The following is a 23,065-nucleotide window of genomic DNA, read 5'->3' on the forward strand; positions in this document are numbered from 1 at the left end:
TTTCAACAGATAGAAACTTGATCGTCGGAGGTGAAAAACCTCTCGGTTAAAACCTAATTTTATCAGCACAATGTGGACAGACCCCAAAAATAAATGGCGACGTTTCGAACCCCTGGAATAACCGGTGAAGTGAAGGCGGTAAAAATAGAAAAAGGAAGAACTTCAACGGTTGAAAAAATCGTTTCGAGGTACCAATGAATCGGCACGAAACGTGCTGCTGCCAGATATCCCAGGTGGATGGTCCAGGTTTGAATCCACAACTGCGGGATGCTGCGCGCGGTGTGGAAAGGGAACGGGAAGAACTAGAGCAGACAGACTTACTCACTGGCGAAACTTTAGTCGAGTTTCAGTTTGGCCTGGAACAAGTGCCTACAACCACCACAGACATTACGGAGAGCATATTTATACACGGTGTGACGGACGAAATGGACACACGATGACGAATCTGTTACTGGATGCTGGAGAAGCCGTCGTCACGTGTTTTACTCTTGTTCTATGCAAGGATCGCTCTTTTCTCCTAGTGATACTGTCCTCTTATATCGTCCTTTGGAGTGTGTTTGTCGCTCAAGGTTGCAGGAAGAATGCCGTTTGGATGTCGGATAATCCAGTCGGCTGATATCTAGTGGCTTTATCCGGATGTGAAGTAGTCCGATGCATGCAGTACCTACGTGGCTTTTCTCTGCAATTCCGTTGGCCATTATTCTGCCCCAATAACCGCTCGAGATTCACCGAGTAAACGTTGCCTACGCGATAGAAATTTTCTCCGTCAAGCATCGGTATTGAAAATATAATACTAAAGTTTTTATTCCTCGGTTTCTTCGACGCTACATAGCCATGGAATACAGCATATTGCAGAAAGTCTCGTTCCAAATCGCATAACTCTTCTTCAACGGTGGTGCAAAGGTATAATATTGGTTACATCGTCGAGTTATCGAAACGTTTATACGTCACGTTTTTTTGCCCTGGAGAAAGATATGATACGTAATTTGATCGCCTTCGATATTGCAACCTGCTTCTGCCAATATCCGATGGAAACGCCTCGCCGAAGGTAGAATTTACACCGAGTGCTGATTACCTACACTTCGGAGGTGAAACACACTTGCTCGTTTCTCTCGCTCCCATACGGTTCTTCTTAGCCAGCTGTCGTTTTTCAAACGCGAGCGATGAGGTTCTTTCTCGTACTTACGGAGGACGTCTAGTCTCCGAGAATGAAAAAGACGAAGTCGAGGGCAGGGGTGGGGGGAGGTAGAGGGACAGGTGCTTAAGCACAGACGCTGACACCTTGTGAGAAGTAAAGAATCTTCCACCATCTTTATTCTTCTCTCTTGCAACGGTACCCGAGGTTCGCGGGTTCATTCGTACTTCTCAGAAAGAAGCTCAATATTTTATATTCCGTTGTTGCGGTTCCTCCGCACCCCATCCTCTGGCCCTCTGCATTGTATATATGTATATTTTTATTTTGTTTTACTTTCTCGCTTTTTACTCTCTCTCTCTCTCTCTCTCTCTCTCTCTCTCTCTCTCGTCTCTGAACTTTATTTTCTTTCGGGCACACCACTCAGGCCAATCCCGTGTACGTACACCACGCACACCCAGAGATACGTAGACGTATGGCATATTCGCCACGCCTTTACGCCGAGCCGCGCACTCTGTTTTTCAAGAAACTTTTCGCAAAGATTGCAACACTGCCGCCGCCTGAGGTATCCATCGGAGAAACTTGAAATAAATGTTTCCACCCACCTTCCAACTTCGTCTGTAGATTTGAATAAACTTCAGGTGCCTTATACCAACATCCGCCTGCGGAGAGGCTCAGGTATATTTCTTACCTCGTTTATCCTCTCTATCTTCCTCTCTCGTCTTGTCTCGTCTCTTCAGCATCCCGCCCTTCCATACAACTCGATCTCTTTATACACACACACCCCATTCTAAACGGGATATACATATAAACGTATGCCGGGAAGTTCCCCGAATGATGTGCGGTGCTATCCAATGATACAAAACGAATTCAGAATGTCAATCCGCGTCGGAAACGAGCTCTGAATCTGTCACTCTATTGAAAGAGGAGAAAAGAGGAAAAGCGAAGGGCAAACGATGCGATTTATTGTCATATTTATCACCAGACTAGGAATATAACGATCAAACTACCGTTGTCTCAGTAGCAGACGCATGTATATAGAAGATTTCAGGTAGAATAATTAATGATTAAAAAAATTTCTATGTCACGATGCGGATGAGGGTAAAAATTTACGGATATAGTGGCGCAAAGCGGCGGCGTACAAAAGCCCTTCCGCCAAAAACCTCACCGACGCGACGTCAAATCCAGGCGTTGCTTTACCGCATCTCGATACACCCTCGATATGTTCCTTTCCCTTGCCTGCCTCTCTACCTTTTCGTCATCCGTGCGTGGAATGATCAAGTAGGCGTATATGTATACCTACCTGAGGTGCGAGGTAAAAAGAGAACCCGAAGAAGAAGGCGAGGAGAGGGAAAGTGAGCCGAAAAAGAATGAGAAACAGAGGCGTGCCGGCCGAAATACGATACATAATCGAATTTTCATTTATTCAAAGCTTTTTCCTCCCAGTCCTGTATGATATGCTTGCACGCATACGCTGTTATAAAATTCCAGAGATCGATATATCTTACAGAAACCCGCATACTTCACCTCTAGCCGTGAAATTTGTTATTCAATATAACCGCCTGCTTTTCCGCTGCAACCGGCGGAGCTTATAAAAGACGAATGGAAAAATGCGATACAGATCGTTTTAAAAAAGCTGTGTCCTGCAATCTGAGCTCCTGCGAGGGCGAGGCTTCGGCTTAGCCTTCGGGCTAGCTCTGCGGAAAATAGCATATTCAGATGGGGGCGGTTTTGTCGAACAAGGATCGGCGCCGCCCCCGAGGTCCTGTGGATGGTGACCCGATCGGATCCGTTGACTTAACAAAACTGGCATTGCAGCACCGTCGAAAACGCTTTCGATCTTTTCCTTGGCCGAAGGAAAAAGAACGGAATCAATTAGTTTGTTCAGGATAATTAAGAGCCTCGATATTGCGCGCGGAAGTAACACGTGCCGAGGTGAGGCTAAAGCGGCGGGGTAACGCGAGCTTTTTAAAAAGCTTGGAAAACATGGGATAGGACAGTTTGCTCTGCATGAAATTCGATACGGAATTTTGTAAATCGAACCAACCTTCGCGCGCTACTTTATACCTACCGCTTGATACGTCAGCCTGCGAGTGAAAGCTCGCAAGCTATCGCCTTCCGTAATTCGGATATTCGAGCATCGGCCCACGTATCACCCCCCCCCCCCCCCCCCCCCCTCCCGTAATGTAGCCGATATATGTATATATACGCACCGAATACAGAAGCGAGCAAAGCTTTCACCCTCCGTTTGATTAAGGTGCCGATTTCCCGAAGGCGAGTTTCAGATAACCTGCAGACAATTCGCGTCAGAGCCAATTGCCTCCTTCGTTTCTGTACAATCGATGTCGATTTTTTGCCGATAAATTAATCGAAAGTTACCACACTCGGCGAAGATTTCTCTTGCTTAAAATGAGGTAGAATTGTTGGTAGAATTGAAATTTATTTGCTTATTGGCGATATTTCTGATCTCGAGTTTTATCCGGTATGAGAAAGATTTAAACCACCTCTTAATTTATATCTACATGAATACGAGACAGATATAACTGTGCTCGCTTTCTGTATGCAGCGACACATACGAGCGGCAAAGTACCGTCTAAAATTAGAATTGGTAATCAAAAGTGTAATTTAATTCGGCTAATAAAACTCAGCGAGGGAATTAGGACGGGAGGGAATTTCGAGTGAGAGAGACAGAGAGACTTTATTATATTCTCGTTTCAAGCAGAATATTTATACCTCGTCCGACAGGGTGAATTTGAAACTCGTTACGACGAAAGTTCGAACTGCTCGTAGTAGGTGTACGTAAAAGCAGCCGCCCTCGAAGCGTCGCAAAGACGGCAAAGCTTGCTTGCTTGACAACGCTGAAAGTCGTATTTTGTGCAAATTATTAAGATCCGACTGCGAACATGATTCAAGCTCGCTCTCGCCTTCCGCAATAAATATTTACCAAAACAGATCAAAGTAACGTTTGTAACGCGGGATCGTCGTGTTATCGTTAACGAATTTTTCGACCAAGATTCGGAAACAAACGTCGTGAAAATCGTACACGTTCACGAATCTGCGTCGCGTTGTTATTACCCTTTTCGATCAGCAATTTGGAGGAATGATAAAACGATGAGACCAGGCAAAAAACGGGGAAACAAACGCACGGCCTAAATCATTTTGAGTATCGTCATCCGGACATTCGAGTCGTGCCATAGAACTTGTCCGAATGGAATCCTGAATAATACATCAAAGCTCAAAGCCTGCTCGCCGGGTTGTTCCGCGTTTGATGGTGACCATAAGCTTTGGAAGTTGGATGGTTCTTCTATCCCATCCTGTCTTGTACGCTCCTATAACTCCCTCCTTCTTCTTCCTTACTCTCCTTATTCTCTCGAAGCGTTACACACTTGCACGTAAAGTCGGCCATCTGTCTCTTGGAAACAAGCGCGAAGGGGGCGGGGGGGGGGGGGGGGGGGAGGAAGAATGAAAGAAAAAGCGGAAGGGACGACGGAAGAGCGAGGAACCTTTCTTCCCAAACTCGATTGTTCAAACACGAGGGTATAAATGAAAAAGTTGAAGATATATCTGGACGAGTATCTGACGTAGGTTCGTCGGAAATGGAAAATGGCGCTTTTCAAACAGAAATACGTGAAAAGGTCGACTTAAATGAAATCAATTATATTCTCTGCATCAAGGTCTCGGACTGCAACGGAAATACAATTACTCCATCTTGGTTACAAGGTTTTCTTATCAGCTGCTCTCCTCCTCTCCTGATCCAGGCGTCTAAATCCACCACTTATAAATTACGCGTCTGCAGCCGACCAGCCGACGATTAGCGAGGTTACTTAGGCTAGAAGCCCGCTTAGGCACGCAGGTGCTTTTCCTAAGACGGAAACGGTGAACCGCAAATCGTAAAGTTGGAACCCACCTCCTGGAGCTTGCCCGAGCAAAACGCGCCCGCGAGTGTCATGGCGACGATAAGTGAAGCGGGGTCACCCTGCAAGAATTTTCAAACTTTAAAAACTCCCATCACTTCGTCGTTTTCCTTTTTAATTTTTAACTTTCTTATACGGTAGGTATACTGTGTAACATATACACGCTTTTACTTACTTTATTTATACTTTTTAATAGGGGGAAAATTTCTACTCCCGCTAACGAACCTCTCATAAAATTTATACGCTCCACTCAAATTACTCTCATACACTTTCTACCTTACACACCTATGTGCAGGTTCCATAAACTTTCCTTCTACACTCGTCGTACGATAGATTAATGATAACGATACGTACAAGCTGCAAGCTTTGTCGCGTAAGTCTTCCGCCTTCCATTTCAACTTCCGTACTCGAAATTCGGTTATCGGCGTGATATTTGACAGTCAAACCCTGTCCCCCGATGCCTTCCGGATGAGGATACCTACCGCGGGAAGATTCGCAATTTGATCGAGCTTGCACGATTCAAACTCCGAAAATTGTCTTCATATCGTTACAACTTTGACGGTATATTCGAAATGGAAGTTCGGAGAAGCATCGAGAACACCACCTTCGAAATCTGGCAAGGTATACCCATAGACATAATATAACTAACGTGTCACGGAGGGAATTTTGTTCGGAAGTTATGGGATACGTGTATTCGTATATCTATGTATCAACGATGAAGCGTTTGAAGTAGCGAAATGAACGAGAGCGAGAGAAAGGGTCGACCGCCAGGAAGGCAAGGCAATGAGTCGACGTTTGATACTCGAGCCGGGAACAGGCATCGGGATTCGCGACGGCGTCCCGGTATCCCAGTTATCCAGTTTTCCGGTACTCGGATTTCCTGAGGTGGCTGCGGCGGCATTCCCATGCCATATGGGCAACACCTTGGCAACGCGTGGCTTTAAATTCTTAGTATCTCTGAGGTAGTACAGCGAGATCTGATTCCCTCGATATTTCGTTAGCGCACCCCTGCAACATAATCCAAGCTTCTGTCTGCAGCAGTGTCAACTTCCGGTACGCGTTTCGATCCGCTACCGCACCTTATTACGCACGTATATACAAACTTCTGTTCCAATTTACTTCGCCACGATGACTTCACGACGTAGATTATTGTATGTCATCATGCGAATACCGTGTAGAGACACTCTGCAACGACGAACGCGAATTATTGACAACCGGGGAAGCAGCCCGAGTCTCACGATCCTGCTTACAGCTAAATCGAGTTTCCGATTCGGTTAATTATTCCACCAGCCCGTCCGCAGTCACCCTCCAACGCTCCTTCAAATCTTCTCCGAAACTCTTGCCTCGGGGATCACGCGATTCAATTGGAATCAACCTAATGGAGCTTCTAACTAACGTTTGCCGTATTCGCTTATTGTCAGAAATGAAAACACTGTGGTTAGATTACCGGGGGTGGATAATTCGGGTGAAAGAATCTTCCCGGGAAACCTTCTCCGAGAGTGATGCCGAACGTTGTCATCACAATGAGGGAAATTAAGCTGGTTTGTATAGTTTTTCAAGTGCACCCGGTATCGGGTATTTCTGTACGTCGTTCACGGTTTCCTCTCGACTTGCGTACACCGTGGCCATTTGCCTTCGTAAATTATTTTTTAATCACCCATACTTGCACCGTGTTTGTTAGCGATGAGAAGGAGAAAAAAAATAAAGAAAATGAAAAAGGAAAGGAAGACTGTGCGCAGCTTTACGAAGTCCAAGATTTAGGCTCTTGTATCGGGCTGCTGCTGTGCTAGACAGCCGGGTATAAATAGAGTCTAGTGTAATTTTCGTAGAAACTTTAACGACTCAAAGCCGCAGAGGATGGCGGCTTCGAAACGATCCTAGTTTTTCCTGGAGCCATGAACAGAACAAATAATTTCCAAACCTACAATTATAAACAAATCAAATATTCAGGGGGTGAAAAAAAAAGCTTAGAAACAGATTTTCCTACGTGTAAGCGGAAGTGATTCTTTACTATATAGTAAAAGTTTGAAAGCTCGTCGAGAGAATTATTCGAGTTCGATAAAAGTTCACCTTTGCCGCACGTCATGTGTTATAAATCGTATAAATATAACGGTCTGATTAACTTTTTATAACGCCGCGGGTCAAAGTTGAACGTCAATCAAAGGCAATATTCGCTCAGCTGCAGACGTTCCCTTTGCCACAGCGTACTCGAATTTTAATTGACTTTATAATAAAACGGAATGTGAAACGTGTGTGTGTGTAGATTCACCTGCCATCGAAACTCGTAGGCGGTAGCAGTCGAACTGAAAAGTTTACGCTACATTAACCGTCGATAAACAACTGCGCCGTTCTTTCCGAGTACGCGGTACGTAAGAAATCTATCAACAACGTTTTCCTACATTGTTGGTATAAAAAGAGAATCGCTGATCCGAAAAAAAGTTTCGATCTTACAGCTGGCTGTAGGGACGCAACAAAAGACGAAACTGATAAATTTTCACAGCCTTATCCGAGGGCTGATAAATCCACGTTGGAAAATTTTCTGCTGACCAGATTCAACGGACAGCTTTATACGTTGGGCCAAGTCTTCGTCGGATCCACTGAAAACTTAATTCGCCAAATCCGCCCCTGCCTGCCAAGGGTAGTCATGGAATCAGCTCCCACGCCACTTGTCATTGAGGCAAATCCACCTGCCGCTCACCGCGTCCTATGAAAATTCCATTCCATTCCTCTGCCCATCCCATAATAGTCGTTGACTAATTTGCAACAATGCCGGACGGGCTCGTCTGGTTATTTATGGAAAAGCTGCTCGCATCCCCGATCCGAGGAGAAGCTTGAAAAGCCAGTGACATCGACACTTTAAATCTTGGCACCAGATTGGGTCAACTTATAAATATCAGGCGCCAACCTGCCGACGGGAAACTCTCCGTCAAGCTGCAGCAGCTGCTCGCTGTTACAGCCTCACGCCTGCTTTCCATTTGATGAATGAAAATTCCGTCACTCCTTCGCGAATTTTCAACCCTGCAATCGTAGGCGCGTGGGAATTCTCCTTCGTTATACGGGATTCCCAAGCTTCTATCGAAGCTTCTCATCCATCTTCCGTACGAGATTATTCGATTAGCGAAAGACGTGGTGTTTACTCGACAAACCGCCTCTTCGGCTTCAGTTTCAATCTGGAGCTCATCGGGAGAATTACGGTAGTTAGCTCTCGGCGGAAACTAAGGATCCCCTTTGGTTGCTGAGAAACAATGGTACACCCACAAGTCTGGAATTGCCGATTTTAGCGAAACGATCGGACACTCCGTAATAATTACACTCGACTCTTCTAAGTCGAGGCAAGAGGGTGACCCGATAGCCGAAATTAATATCTCATAACGTACTTAAGCTGGCGATTCTCCGGCGGATGGACTAAGTCCCCATAATGCGCCTATGCGGCTTGACCGTGTGTGCAGATCCGTCGAGGTTAGATGGGCCTATTTGCACATGTATCACAGTGGTGAGTATCTAGAGAGATTCGAGCACGATCCATCGAGCGGAAACGTTGGTCGCCTTTGTTAGGGTGGATCACGTTCGTAACAACCTACGAAGAGAAAGGGGAGGAGGAGGAGGAGGAGGAGGAGGAGGAGGAGGAGGAGGAGGAGGAAGAGGCGACGTTCGAGAAAGAGGATTTGTCCCTTCGTTGGTTTGCTTGTTCGTCTGTTTGTTTGTTTGTTTGTTTGTTTGTTCGTTCGCTTGTCGAAACAATGAAAGTGTTACGGACATGTTACTCCATGCCCATTGCGGTAGCCACTCTATAAGAAATCTCCAATTTTCCATAGGCGACGAGAGCCAGTGCGACTCGAGACAGACAACTCGAGTGTAATCCGTCTTGCCGACACCTTTTTCTGCCCATCTACGATGCAAAGTGCTTAACCCCTGAACGCCCTACCTCTGGGACACACGCTGCCCAAGCTACTTCTTCGAAAATATATGTCCATTAAATTTGCGTACATCAGAATATCATTTCCCCGCCTCTGTAGCTGCTACATCTTCAAGAGGATCACCTCTTACGAGATCATGGAACCGAAAACACTTGCTCTGCTAATTCGAACTTTAAAAAAAATTTTATATACACCTATCCGCAACCTTGTGGAGATGGGATGTCTGTGAGACAACAAGTGAAAATGATCTTTCAACGGCTGAGGTCAACTACTTGCTTGGTACTAAATCCTCCCATTTTTTATTCAGTGTCGAACTTAAGTCTGGTAAATTTTACGTCTAACTATGTACGTGAACTCTAATGTGTTGCGGTAACCATTTTTCAGACAATCTCTGTGAGCAATCGAATCAGATTTTTACTGTTCAATATTCTACCAACAAACCAAACCTGACACGAAGGGTGAATTCAGAGGGAAGTTAGGACTTGAAGTTATGGAATCATCCTTGTTTTTAACGTCCATCAATTCCATTGGTTCACTTTTGATGTTGCCTCCATCCTGCACGTCGCAACTGTCACCGTGCGGGGGGGGGGGGGGGGGGGGGGGCAGAGATTCGTTCAGCTACGTACAGCCATTAGCGCGAATATAGTCAAGGGTTCTCGAGACACCCGGTAAACAGCTCACGGAGCACCATAGAGCAGCATACATAGAACGCATTTACGTGCTATAGAACATAGTTACCTACATTGGAAATTACAGCTTGTACACCAAATTACACACTGCTAGGAGAGCACCGCGCATCCATTTACATTTGCACGCCCCGTATCCACCTGCCGCAGTGCTGTAGCTGTGGGTAAAGGGGCCCGGAGAAAAACTGAGCTTTCTTTTTCTAGTCCCGTTGTTCTTCAAGAAATTTTCGATCGCGGCTTTATCAAGAACAGAGAAGACAAAACTGAAATCTGTATTTCTATTTATTGATCGGCTGTCGAGCCTGATGAGGTCCTGTACTTGGGTACTGAATTATATCAGTGGAAACCTGGACTTGTGAGATTCTGAAATAGTGACGTTTCGTCGTCCTCAATGCCTGCCAGCGCCGGTTCACTGATCTCCGCGCAGATTTCGAGGCTTGTTCAGGTTATTGGAATTCGCACGGCCCTGCGAACTGGCACATAGATTCACCGACTAACGCGAAAGGAGTCTTTGCAGTGTGTTAGTGGGACCGTGACACGTTTGCGCGTCTCCGACTCGAGAATATAGAGGTGAATGCGAATCGCAACTCGACTTTGCTCTTCGGTCTGATTAGAAACGAGACTATAAGTGGAACTGGAGTTTGGCGCGATCCAATTTGCTGCAGAAAATGAAAAACTCGTGACTAAATTATTTAGGAAAATAAATTTAAGTAAATAACTAAACAGGCAAATATACGAGTATCAACGAGTGCAGCCGGCGGATTCGAGTGGCGAAAATTATTGTCGGTGTTCACGATTGCCGGGAAACAGTGTTTGCGAGTGTGAGCATGTGTGTGGATTAAATTGGAAACGCAACCCTTTTAACGGAATTATACCATAGTTGAAACCTAATTTGCGAAATTAAATTTTACTCCGTAGGTAACTGTGTATCATATGAGCACCCATAGTGTTGTATGTATGTTTTGAGCCTACTTTGCGAACCCTAGTTGGTGCGCCTGCGCATTCTCAAAGCCGTGCACGAGGGTAATTTGTTTCAAATTACGCTTACTAAAAATAGATTTTCATTACTATAGGCGTGAAGGAATGAGTTATAGAGTCGGGAAATTTAACAGAAAACACGTGTTTAAATCGCGTGTCGGAAGCGCCGCGTTATTCCTGTATGTAATCGCAAATACTCATTCATCAGTCGAATATCTGTTGTTTTTACAACTCTGGGCGTGTAAATATATGTATACACGAATGAGAACAGCCGACGGTTAGAGCTTTTGGTACGCGAGTCGTTCGTTACGCTGATTGGTCGAGGCAACGACGTGATTTTGCCATTGTTGGAATTACTGCCACGATTTATGCGGCTTTTCGGAAAATGAATTATTGTTCTCCGTATATCTAAATATATCGGAGTTTGAGGTATCGACAAATCGGATATCACCAGAAATGTTTTCGTGATCTGACAAATCTGCGCTACCTGCTCAGCTATCTTGTTTTCTGCTTCGTGGTGTTTTTATTTGACTAACGCTTTCGGCCTCCTTTTTCTCTTCCTTTTTTCTCTCATCTTTTACTTTCTTTCTTTATTTTTTATTTTTATTTTTATTATTGATACTTGATCATTATTAATATAATTCGTCGGTATCGCTGTTGCAAAAATATCAAAGCAAAAAGCAGAGCGTGCGGCGTTGTTTACTCTGGGTATATTTTGCTTGGCTAAAATTTCCGACATACGCCCACTCACAAATTTGATTCTGTTTCACCAACAGATTACGGAGGCGGACGGATATGCTTGTGCAAAATTATACACATTTATACGTCAGTCATTTCAACCATGTTCTAATTATTGTTGAATCAATGTTTACCACTTTTTCCAACGACCAATTAGCCCGCTGCGGCGGAGCAACACTGTCACGGAAATATACATAAATCGATTATTTGCTCGAGTACTCCTGCGTACTGGCAACGCGCGGCACGTTTAGCGCGTAAAAGTGCGCGCCAACTTCCTGCAGGATTCGCAAGGGCAGGTGCCTGCCTACTCGCGAAAATACGCGCCACTCGTCCTCTCAACCCTCGGGTCGCGTCCTACCTGGTCATTTATTTCCCCCTTCGCTCGTTTAATTTCCTGAAACAAAGCTCGGCCGGCGGGCGGCCGGGCAGACAGCCTTTCCGGAATGAGAGCCAAGGCTCATTTAGCCTGCTTTATAGCTTAGTTTACGTTCGGGAAATCTTCAAGGCTCGAGGCCGTCCACTTTCGCAAAAATCCCCCCCCCCCCCCCCCCCCCCCCCCCCAACTCCTGGGAAAAGAGGAAAAATCGGCGTCCACCATAACGCGACGGCCCGACAAGAAAACGGTCGTCAAATTGAAGAGCGGAGAGATTAGAAGTCGGCACTTCATCAGGCGACTCCCAAGGCCTCGAGATACCCGGGCTGAGAGTGACTCACACCCGTCTTGGTAGAAGTGCAAGTAAACATCATTACTCAGGATGAAGTTTCGAAAACGAGAGAAGGTATTTCTCCAAATGCTTTCCGCGAAATAACGTAGGTCAGGTGAAAACTTGGCTGAAGTCATCGATCATGTTATACTATGTATTTAACAGGCCAGTCCGAAAGCAATATGGCCGCTGCTGGCACCGCTTGCGATTCTATTTTCGCTACAGAATCGCATTGGTCGATCGCCAAGCATCGGTCGCTGCTCCGAGTCGAAGAAAATTACGGCAAGAATTTCTTGGGTGTGATTTCATCCTCTACGAATGCTGGAAAGCTGAGATATTCATCCTGCAAGTGTTGCCGACGGTTTGCCCCCAGAGTCTAGGATCACGCATGCGCGCGTGTTGATTTCGGTTGAGCAATTAGTCTCTAGAACTTGTGTAGAAACTAGGTAGCTCGAGTAGCGAGTACCTACCAAAGTCTAAGCAAACTGCGAGGATATAGGGCAAGGTGTGGGCACGGGGCGTGTTTTCATCCTATTCCTCAACGTATATATGTAATAAGACTCAGCGCGGGACAGATAACCCAATTCTCAAACTATTTCGTGGTTGATGCCTTGATCCCGTCTGGGACCAAAACTTCCTCACGGATATACCATCGACTCCTGGTGTAACCGTGAGCTTGAGATGCGAACCGAATGTACCAAACACCACTCTGAAAATTCCGATCACGACGCTTTCCACACGCCAACCCATCGCTCGCTAATTCCCCCGGCGACGCATAATGACTCGCGTAATGACGAAAACACGGAAATGGCTCTAGTTAGCACGATCACTAAATCATCAGCCAAGGGATCATTGTATTTGTATGCTGGCTTCACCGACCAACGAGTCTCGCAATCCATTGTACACCCAATTCGATTGATCCTTGACACAACCGTGTAGTCCCGAGTGGTTGTACAGTGGAACCAAGAACCTGAGTGCGTGGCACCATTTTGTGACAGTTGGACATGATGCGGTCTGGAATTCGGTGAAATGTAAGACTTCAATGAGTAATCGTTGCGTGATGCAAATGGCGAGGAACATCAGTTGACGGTGCAAAATTTGCACGTGTAACACGCACGCATACCACGAATGGCCAGATGTGTATTAGGAGGAGTACATGGTAACTTTTGGCAATAAATTACGAGTAGAAGGGTTAAACCGCGATCGTAACGATGAGATATGACCTCTATCCTGCAGGTTTCCTCTACCGCGGGAGTAACTTGTGCACAAACGTTTGTGCGAAAGCACCAACAACAGCGGGATGAAAGTCGATTCGAGAGTCCTTTCGGTGAGCTGAGCATCCTGTCCTTAAAGGATCCTTTTTGGTCTGCAGCAGCCTTACTCGGAAAAGATGAAGCTTTCATCCGTCCAAAGAGCTTGCCAGGCTATCCAGAAAGCGAACACCGGCTATTAATTACCGAGGCAACCCCCCTTAATTAACCCCTTTGATGGGAAACTTGGAGTTAGAGCAGTCAAGGTGTATAATTTGATACCTAATTCTCACGCGCTTCGACGCCAGCTACGAAATTACAACGATGCAAACGGTGCCAATGACGAGAAGTTCCGCGCACTATCTAACGTCTTTCCTTTTTCACCCTTTCCAAGGTTTACACAGACGGCTCTACATAGACACGCAGGTATAGGTAGGATACCGAAACAGAGAAGAACTCTTGGAGAAAGAACTCTCCCCCCGCTGTTGCATTGATAATTGCGAATCGATCCGTTCGCCTGCAGCTTTCTCGTCATTCGTTTCGAAGTTACTACTCTCTTCTCGAAGCTGTGGGCGCAACCACTCGAACCACTCGGGCAACTTTGGCGAGGCCGATCCCCTCTCTGATTCTCTGTCTCTCTCTCTCTCTCTCTCTCTCTCTCTCTCTCTCTCTCTCTCTCTCTTACCCCCGTGTCTGAAAATTTATCAATTTCACTTTCGTTTCAATCAAGTCTGGTGCTCGGCTCGCTTCGCCTCGAGGAGCTTGAAACCACCGCTCCAGACTTATTTATCAACCGTGAAGTTGTTTGTTCGTGACTAGGCAACCGCGCCGAACCCGAACGTCTACGATTGATCCTAGAAACCCCTGGCAGGGTAATTAGTGGCTGACATTGTACCGGCGTCCTTTGTTCTCGTCGCCTCGTATCGCGAAACTCAGGGCCTTGGCTATCAGATTTTGTCCTTAGCCATAAAGCTTCGCTATGGCTGTTTGTTGCCAACGCTCGAAATATTTAACGGCAAAAAAGTTCATTAGCTGACTCTCGTAACCAGTCGTTGTCATCTCGTTGTCAAGATTTGATCGGTGACGTACGGAGAACATCACCGGCCGATTATCCTCGGTTTGATCGAGTTAATCTCTAATTTGAGAATCCCGGATCCTGGAGGAGAAGAGAGATCTGCAAGGGTGTCCCTGAGACTTGCACTGCTTTGGGGGTGATTGACTACCAGCCTTGGGGTTGAAAGACGTTTCGTTAGCGGTTACCGTCTGACAAGACCATGCAGATTGCCCTTCGATTCTAAAACATGAAGACCTTAAGTGCGAGGGTTGTTCGACGTTGACGGTCTTCGCACCCCTACGTATTATTCGCGTAGATCGTAAGAATGCCTACCGCGAAAGAGCTACTAAAAATTTCAGAACCCGCACCCTTCAGGAGTCGACTTACCCTTCGACTAATTTCACTTGCTTCACGCCCCACGAACTGAAATAACCAGCAATCTTCTTCTTCGAGGTGCAAAGGCGTTGCGACGCGCGAGGGTTGAGCGTCACGAATTATAGATTCACCCCTTCTCTTGATACCCTCACCCCTTCCACCTAAAGCACAGCAGCGTGTTGGCCAACGGCGTAAATCGAGTATACCCATCAGAGTTTCGATGCGGGTAATAATCTAATTAATGGGAGGTAATTTGAGGCGAACCACCCCTAATGGCTCCTTCCAAAAGCTTCCGGGGATGTCGATGCTATTTTCGCCGATTTCTAAAGATTAAGTTGCATTTACACATAACCCTACAGGCTCTGAAGGGTTGGAACCTCGAGCACTTCGAGTTACACGGCCGACTACTAACAACCCTGTAATACAACCCCTTTTACCATCTGTATTCGCATACGTCGTTACTTTCATTTCACCCAAATTGTCATTTCAATTCTTATTCGCTTTGTCATCACGCTCAGAGTTGTCTTTCGCGTCTATAACAGCGACTAGTTCTTTCTCGAAAGTTTAAATTTCGGTACGCCAATTCAAACGTGAAAATCGCAGAGCAGTTTTTCAAGATGAAGAATTCTCTCTACAATATCAGCGAGCTTTCAGAGTAATTTTTGAAGAATGAAAGGCACGTCGCGATGCGCACCCACTTCGCCGCTTTAAGCATATGAAATGAAGACTTTCTCTCCTTATTATAACAGAGGAAAGTTGCGCAGCGGTGGAAAGAAGAGGAGGCTGTACAGCGGGGAGAGATTTATTACCTTTTCGCTGAGAAATCTCTCTGCGCGTCGGTTATTAATGCAGCGATTAAACAGAACGTCAAATTGTTGTTATTATTATTATCATCATCCTCATTATACAGTCTTGAAATATTTCGGACGAAAATTTTCAAAGGTATGCGGCACAACGTGCACGTATCTGTACACATTTATGTGTATAATGAGAAATTTCTATCTCTCCTCCATCCAATCGAAACTCATCGATTAGGCATTGACCATTAAAATATCGTATCCATGAACTCTTAGCAGGGGTGGAAAGAAGCGGCGTAATTATCTTGCGCACTTAACGTGCTAAAGGGAAAAGAGAAGACGAGTATAAAAAACATTTCTCTTCACATGACATGGCGGTTGTACTATACAGCGAGAATTTTGTCGTTGTCAAACCGGGCTTCGTTCCCTGGTTCCGTCGTCATGGGAACCTTGAATATCTCAATCCTCAAGGGTACCCGGGAGAAAAGGCTCGACGGAAAGAAGAGCCGGTACCGTCACTAGAAATCAGGTAACGTTGTTACATGTATATATATACGCGTCTAACACTCAGCTGCAGCGACTCGCCTTTCCAGGCTGAGTAAGTCTCGAATGGGACCCCGTTAAATTTCCTTATTAATTAAATCACGCCTTTGAGATGAAATTAAGGCTGATGTTTGCCCGAAGTTCTACGCCTCACCCCCACCAACCCCCTCAAAGACGAGACGTACCCCCGGCGTGCTTCCTAGTTCTGGATATACGCGGTGGTGGTATAAGGTGCAGGTTAGTATCGTCGTGCCATCCCGGCCGTGAATGATTTGCAAAATAAACACAAGCCCCCTGCCACCTGCAGCAGCAGCATCTCCTTCAATTATTATACTCTCGCAGCCGCTTTCCCTCCAATGAACGGCATACCCTGTATGCGCAAACAGAGAGTCCTTTGATCAACTTCTCAAAAACACTGCCGGCAGAAACTCCTCGGTATCTTACTTTTGCGTATAAACTTTATACGACGCTTGTTACCGCGCGTCTAATGCCTCGACCGCAGAAATCGGGGAGACCTGGATGAAAACTTTATACAGCCTGAAGAATTCAGTTTCCTCAAGGAATAATCATGGCGTAACTGAATCCACGGTATTTTCAACCGTTTAACAAAATAAACTCCCCTAAATTCTGGCCTTTCACCCCTGCGCATCCATGCAAACGAGACAACCACGTTCCTCGCCGGTTTTTCCCCTTCCGCGACCATAATTCACAGATTTTTTCTCACAGCTAATGCTTACGAATTTAGTGTGAAGTGAAAAATCTGTATCTATCCCTCGCCCCTAGACCAAAGACATATATATATATATATATATATATATATATATAAATTTTCTCGTGGAAAGTGGGACAATATTGACTTGGCTAGAGTGGAGATAGAATGAAAATATGCTTCAAGGATATGCAGGGGGGGTGCATTTTATACATCCGTGTATAAAATCTCCAGGATTTAGAAACATTGGCTGTTGGTTGAACGAAATTGAGTTATTGAATCCCTGAAGAAAATTATCATAAATTTTTAAACGTTGTTTCATGAAAATCTACTCCGTATCACGTAAAATTTTTTCATCTTTTACTTATTTCTTTTTTATTTCAATACTCATACAATATTTCCGTGTATAACTTTTGCGATAATTTCAATAAATAGTAAAAGTTATCAAGTGACCTCAAGGTTGTTATTTATATGAAAAAAAATGTAACACTCCAAACAAATATATTTTCTATAACAATGACCAGACAACATAAGATTAATAACCATTATCACACCAAATAGTAGCTTGTAGAACTAATTAATATCTTCTTGCGATTGCTAGAAGAAGTATTCGACAAGTTTACATGTAGGTACATACAACTTTCCATAATGAAGTAAAGAAAAAATGAAACGATCATCTGATCTTTCACCACGAATTCAAACCCAAAGTAGATTTAACGCTGCCCATCATCCCTGCAACGCAGCGCAAGAAAGAAAAAAAAAAGAAAAAAAAAAAAGAAAACTAAATCGGCATCCATTAACGCGCAACCTTTTCCTCGGTCACGTTGCAGGTCGGACCCACGACGCGTCGTACAGCCTCTATCGCCTCGGGGAAAGACTGTCCCAGGGTGCGCGTCAGTACGTGGAAACGGGTCGTGCGGACGGTTTGGACGCGGGTGGAGACGCCCCGAACACTCTGCACTCCTTCGTCGGCCCCCCGGTGCCCCAGGGTGAGGGAACGAGCATCGGACGTGCCTTTCTCGACGGCAACCACACCCTGGTGAGCGTGATGGCGCGGATTAACCCGAGCCCGGATTGGTTCGTCGGCGTCGACTCCTTCCAGCTATGCGTCGAGGGAAATTGGGTGGACTCGGTTACAGTCGAGGTAATTTTCTCGCCAATTTTCATTTCCGAAAGGAGTCCGAACGCCGCGACGACGACGACGACGACGACCTTCGCCGTCCAGCCAGCCAACCTCGCTATACCTACTTTATTTTCTTTTCAGCTCGATCCTCTCGACGGCGGCACCGACAACGGCTTCACATTCACCGCCGCCAACTGGCCGACCCAGCCGCAAGGCGTTGCCTACAGAATCACGTCCAGGTACCCGGCGCATCCCGCGGGAAGCTTCTACTACCCGAATCTGCCTCGATTACCTCCGTTGGCCACGCTCACGTTCACCAAGGTAACTGACACCGACTGTCAAACCGTCGCTTTGCTTTATTATCCTTGATGTGAATAAACGAGGAGAATAACGCGAAACTTTGTCTCAAGATGACGCGATTCGCCTGGGTTAAAGGCAGATTTTTTTTTTGCTTTTTATCGTACTTCAAAGAACTTTTCGGTAAGGCTATCTAGATGTTGGAACAGCGATTTTGCCAAACCGTGATGTCATTCGTAGAATATTAACGCGAATTGCAGTGAAGGTGAGTCGTCGAAGCGCTGAAATCGTTTTGAGTTAAAGACAGCAGCGGAATATTATACAGCAATCTTTCAATCCAGCAAGAAAATTACTCGGAATCAAATTAATCTACAAGCTCTTGGTTCAAAATATCTTCAGCGTGTAATCAACAACGCCAGAGCCGCGATGGGAAACAATTTATTTGAGAAATAGTTTGTATCGAGATATCGCGGTGATAAATTGTTAGGATAGACGCGGAAGGAGCGAATCGCGAGGCGCTTATGCCGAAATCAGGATTACAAATAGCCTCAGAAGTTCGGCAAGGTTATCAGGCCAGCAATCGCGGATAGGTTATATACTTATACACACACATTATATGTATATATATATATGTGTATAGGAAAGTTAATGAACAGGGATAACGATAAAGAACCCGCAAAGCGCGACTCAGAGGATAAATCCTGCAGCGCGTTGCCGTGTGGGATGTAATGAATTTCAGCTGTAGCTGCAGCTTGCGCGAAAAGCACGGAGAGAATCTGGGAGAGCAGAGTGCTTGAGGAGCAGCCTTGCGGAGTTTATAGGCGAACCGAGCTTACGATCAGCACTGGGACGTTGGCTAACTGGGTTGCAGTAGCTCTGACAGCTTCGCTAGTTCGTGAAAAAATAAATTAACAAACTGCAAGTTTCGAAGAACCGGTTCGCCGTTGCGATACAAAATAATTAATCGAATTTGTTAAGTGCAGCTTCGGAGCGCGAGAGTGAGAGAGAAAGAGAGAGAGGAGAGAGCGAGTGAATAAATAAATACATCGAGGCCGATTCTCTCCTGGTTGGGTCATATTATAGCTTGTTTCTGAGACTCGAAGCGCCCCGCGGAGCTTGCGAATCACAGAAATCTAAGATCGTATCCGAAGACTATTAACGTGAGGACGAGTTTTTCGCTCAAATCATCGGCCAAATCTCTTTCCAATTTCTTTCCAATCAGCCCGTAATCCGCATCGTACTTTTACCCGCCGTCTTCGCCGGTCTTGAAGGACCTACCCGATCTCTGAAATATATGTAAGGTCGATCAGATTGCGACAAAAGTTTGGTAATTAAGTGGTAAGTCAAGTCGACAGCTTTTGCGCACCGACGCGACGCGACGGGTATATAGGATACGCATATATAGATATACAGCCGAAACTCCTCTCGCCGGCTTAAGGCGTGGGGAGAAGAAAAAAGAAGGGAATAAGAGAAGATGAGAAAAAGGGAGACAAGAAGGGAGCGAGATAGATGGGTCATTAGCAAGTTGAACAAGCTCCCAGCTGGTATAACGAAACGCCGGTTCAGGAGGCGGTCGAGTCTTTTATACACGACACGTGGTACGAAGAAGTATTTGAAGAACATCCGATCGCAGTTTTGAACCTGCAAATTTATTTGCAAAAATCGGTTGACAGTCGGACGTCGTTTTTATTGTCCGGGAAACAAATATAGGTCAGGTTATTGAAGACTCGTCGCGTTATCAGGTGATAACGCTGCTTATTACACCGATCGCAAAAGCGAAATAAGCGGAAATCTGATGAATAAATATTGAGATGAAATCGGAGCTATAAAAGCGCGGAGAGAAACGGGACGAAGAAATTTATTTTCGCGATAGGAGATCGCTGCAGAGTTCTTATATATAGCTACTGCGGTAAGGGTGTAATTTGATGCGGAAGAATCCGATTATTTTCTTCTCCCGGAGGCGCTTCGATCGAGTCGAGATTATGTATCGGGGCCGTGAAATACAAAGAAGGTTGTAGGTGCGTAACGCGGGGGAATCACGCGGCGCGGGATATCGGAATAAGAGGAAAACTTTTCGCCTGACGAATGCCGACGGGCACTTCAATTTCCACACTGTCGAGGCTGCAGGACTCGATTAATCACCCCGGGACTTTCACTCGATATCAGAAAAACCAACCTCGGTATTTCTTCGACGAAAAGACGCCGCGGAGTGTAAAAGAAAAGCGCGGCTTTTTCCGCACCAACACTTCGCACGATGGTTTGGCGAATTTTCCCCAAACCCCCCGGATACCGGCTGCATTGAAAATATTAACCATCCTTAGAAAAATCATTCAAAGCAAGGAAACACCCTGCGGAACTATTAACCTTCACCCCTAGCTCGTGCAGGTCGGTTTGCGGTTGTCGGGAAAAAGATTGAGACGGTGCAGTTCCGTTGCGGTGAGCTTGGAGATCCTCAAAAGAGTCGCCAGATGCGCTCTCTCAGATTTATTGGTTCCCGGTCAGCGGACTGACGGAGCTCGGCAATCCTCTTATTTCACGAATTCGATTTCCCCTTTATTCGAGCCGGTAGAAACGACATGTGTCACGTCCGTTTATCTCGCTCGTATCGAACAATCCGACCTGCGTTGCGGTAAGGACACGCGGTATTGTACGTATATAGGTATTATATCTATGTCAACGGAAAAAGGGACGTTTCGCACCAGATTGCCTTTCCTCTCTACTATCTATAGGTACCGCAGATGCGGCCAATCCGGACCTCGTTCAAATAATGTTCATGGTACTCGTAGTTTTCGGCGGCTGCAACGCGTACCTCTGCTCTCGAAGGATCTCAAGTATTCGCAAGATTCTATTCAATTGGACCTCAACTGCCTCGAATCGATTTCACCTCGACTAACGACTCCACGGAATGACTTTTCACGAAGCACCTATCCAGTGTTGCGTCTTATCCGGATAGTTTAGCCCAGCTGGATTATGATCTCAGATAAATTCACCTTGTCTGGTTCTTATCTTGAAGACATATCTTTTAGTTTAGATAAATCCGCTCGTTATATTGTAGGTACGACACTGCGGGGCACATGGGAAAGAAACCCTGCAGATTAAGGAACGACAAACGTCTCAACGGGGCTCTTAGCCCATGGCGTGTACAAGTTGGGTTCGAATCATCGATCTCTTCCCATCTTAAATCCGCGAGTACGTTATCTGGTTTATCTGCGATCTAACGCGTGGCGTCTTGTCTGGAAGGGAGTGTGTATAAGCCAAGCCAACGTAACGCGGGGTTCCATACTGCACGGTTTCCGAAACCCCACAGCTTCTTCCCTGCGGCCTCGGGCAGACCCGAGCCAGACAGCACTTGCTCCTCTCTAATCTCACTAATCTGTACGGCGGAGATCTGGCTTCGTATCATGACTCGACTGTATCCTCCCCTTCTCGATGGCAAAACACAGCCACCCCTCCCTCGAGTCTCAAGCCCGTTTTTTCTAGATATCGAAAACTGCAAGAACCGGCCCTTGAATGTCTCGGGAGACCTTTATTGGTTGTCGGGCCGCTTACGCATTGCCCAAAAAGCACCAGGAACGAGTCGTTCTGTACCGTTTTGATCTTCGATGCCCGACTCCCGCCTCCGGATGCTCAGTCAACGGAATGAAGAAGGAGACAGGCTGCCGGCTAGATCTGAAAGAGCCGAGATACCGTCGCGCGTCAAAAGCGAGCCTTTCCTCGGGGTTACTTCTTTCATTCGCCTTATCGAGCGGCCCCCACTCTGTTTACACGTCTCCCTCTTCTTTCGGGATGACCGTTAACGGCCCAGACACCAGGTCAACCCTCGCTGACCCGTGTTTTTCCCTTCCGCGGTTCAGGAATGCCCGTTTGTCAAAAATCTTCGGTTACGTGGCGCGGGCTGCAAGCTCAAGTAGAGCTTGCCACTCTTTCAGGGTGATTATAGCGAGAGCCACTTGTTGTAGGAAAGGCGTTGTGCAGAAAGCAACTCTCGGCTAGTTAAGTGCGAGGCTGTATTGACGGAGAGTTTAGAATTCCCGATGATTTTCGAGAAAAATTAGAAAATTGGGAGAAAATTGTCAATGAAGGTGTAATGATTTCACATAAATTAGGTTCAACGCCTAACGATATAACGATCGAAATTTCTTCGTCATTCGTTGGCATTCGAACGAGCTAAGCAAAGGTTTGTTATTCAAATTCAATTCCCATCGAACACCGTCACCGGCTGTTCGTGTTCAGCATCCGAACGCAACGGCACAAGTTTCGAGACCCGAAAATTCAGCTGCAAATCTAATTTTACTTTATGTCTAAATTGTAAAATTATTCATTCAACCTTTTTCCATTTCGTTTTATTTATGCATTACCTTTTTACACTCATCCGCGTAACTTGTTTTACACGTGGTTTCAATTTTCGGATATACCTACAAAACTCGGATGATATTTTTCACTTCCTCGAGTATACATATATGCGGCTTCTTTCCAGATACGTATGCATAATTCAGTCTCCAATTTTTTTTGCGGGTGTTAATTCACCCCATGGTACCTTGTACACTGTAACATACCAATCCATTTACGATTCCTCAGATTCCTCAATAGGTATACGCAAGTATTTATAACATCAAAAGAATCATACTGCCGATCCGACTATCCGAACGAATTTCGGTGAAATAATTAGTGAGGCTTAGCAGCCGCCATTCGAGCGGTATAAGCGATCGTTCCCTCGGAACGTGTCATCTGCACGAAACCACCGCAGGGTTCAAAAGTTCAAGGTTCACAGTGAATATCCCCGGTAAAACGTTCGGCAACATGTCTCTAATTTAAATCCATTAGTCTTCTCTCCTCCGGGACTCTCTC

At 45.8% G+C, this 23,065-nt stretch overlaps 1 protein-coding gene across 1 annotated transcript in view; it reads left to right on the forward strand.

Moving 5' to 3' along the window:
- LOC124413118 overlaps positions 1-23,065 on the forward strand; it is a 100,567-nt gene that overhangs the window by 70,297 nt on the left and 7,205 nt on the right. Inside the window, exons 3-4 of the mRNA XM_046893490.1 lie at positions 17,628-17,941; positions 18,062-18,241. Coding sequence (XP_046749446.1) covers positions 17,628-17,941; positions 18,062-18,241 — 494 coding nt within the window. The remainder of the gene's footprint in view (positions 1-17,627; positions 17,942-18,061; positions 18,242-23,065) is intronic.

The sequence above is a fragment of the Diprion similis genome, chromosome 12 (genome assembly GCF_021155765.1).
Source record: "Diprion similis isolate iyDipSimi1 chromosome 12, iyDipSimi1.1, whole genome shotgun sequence".
Taxonomy (NCBI): Eukaryota; Metazoa; Arthropoda; class Insecta; order Hymenoptera; family Diprionidae; genus Diprion; species Diprion similis.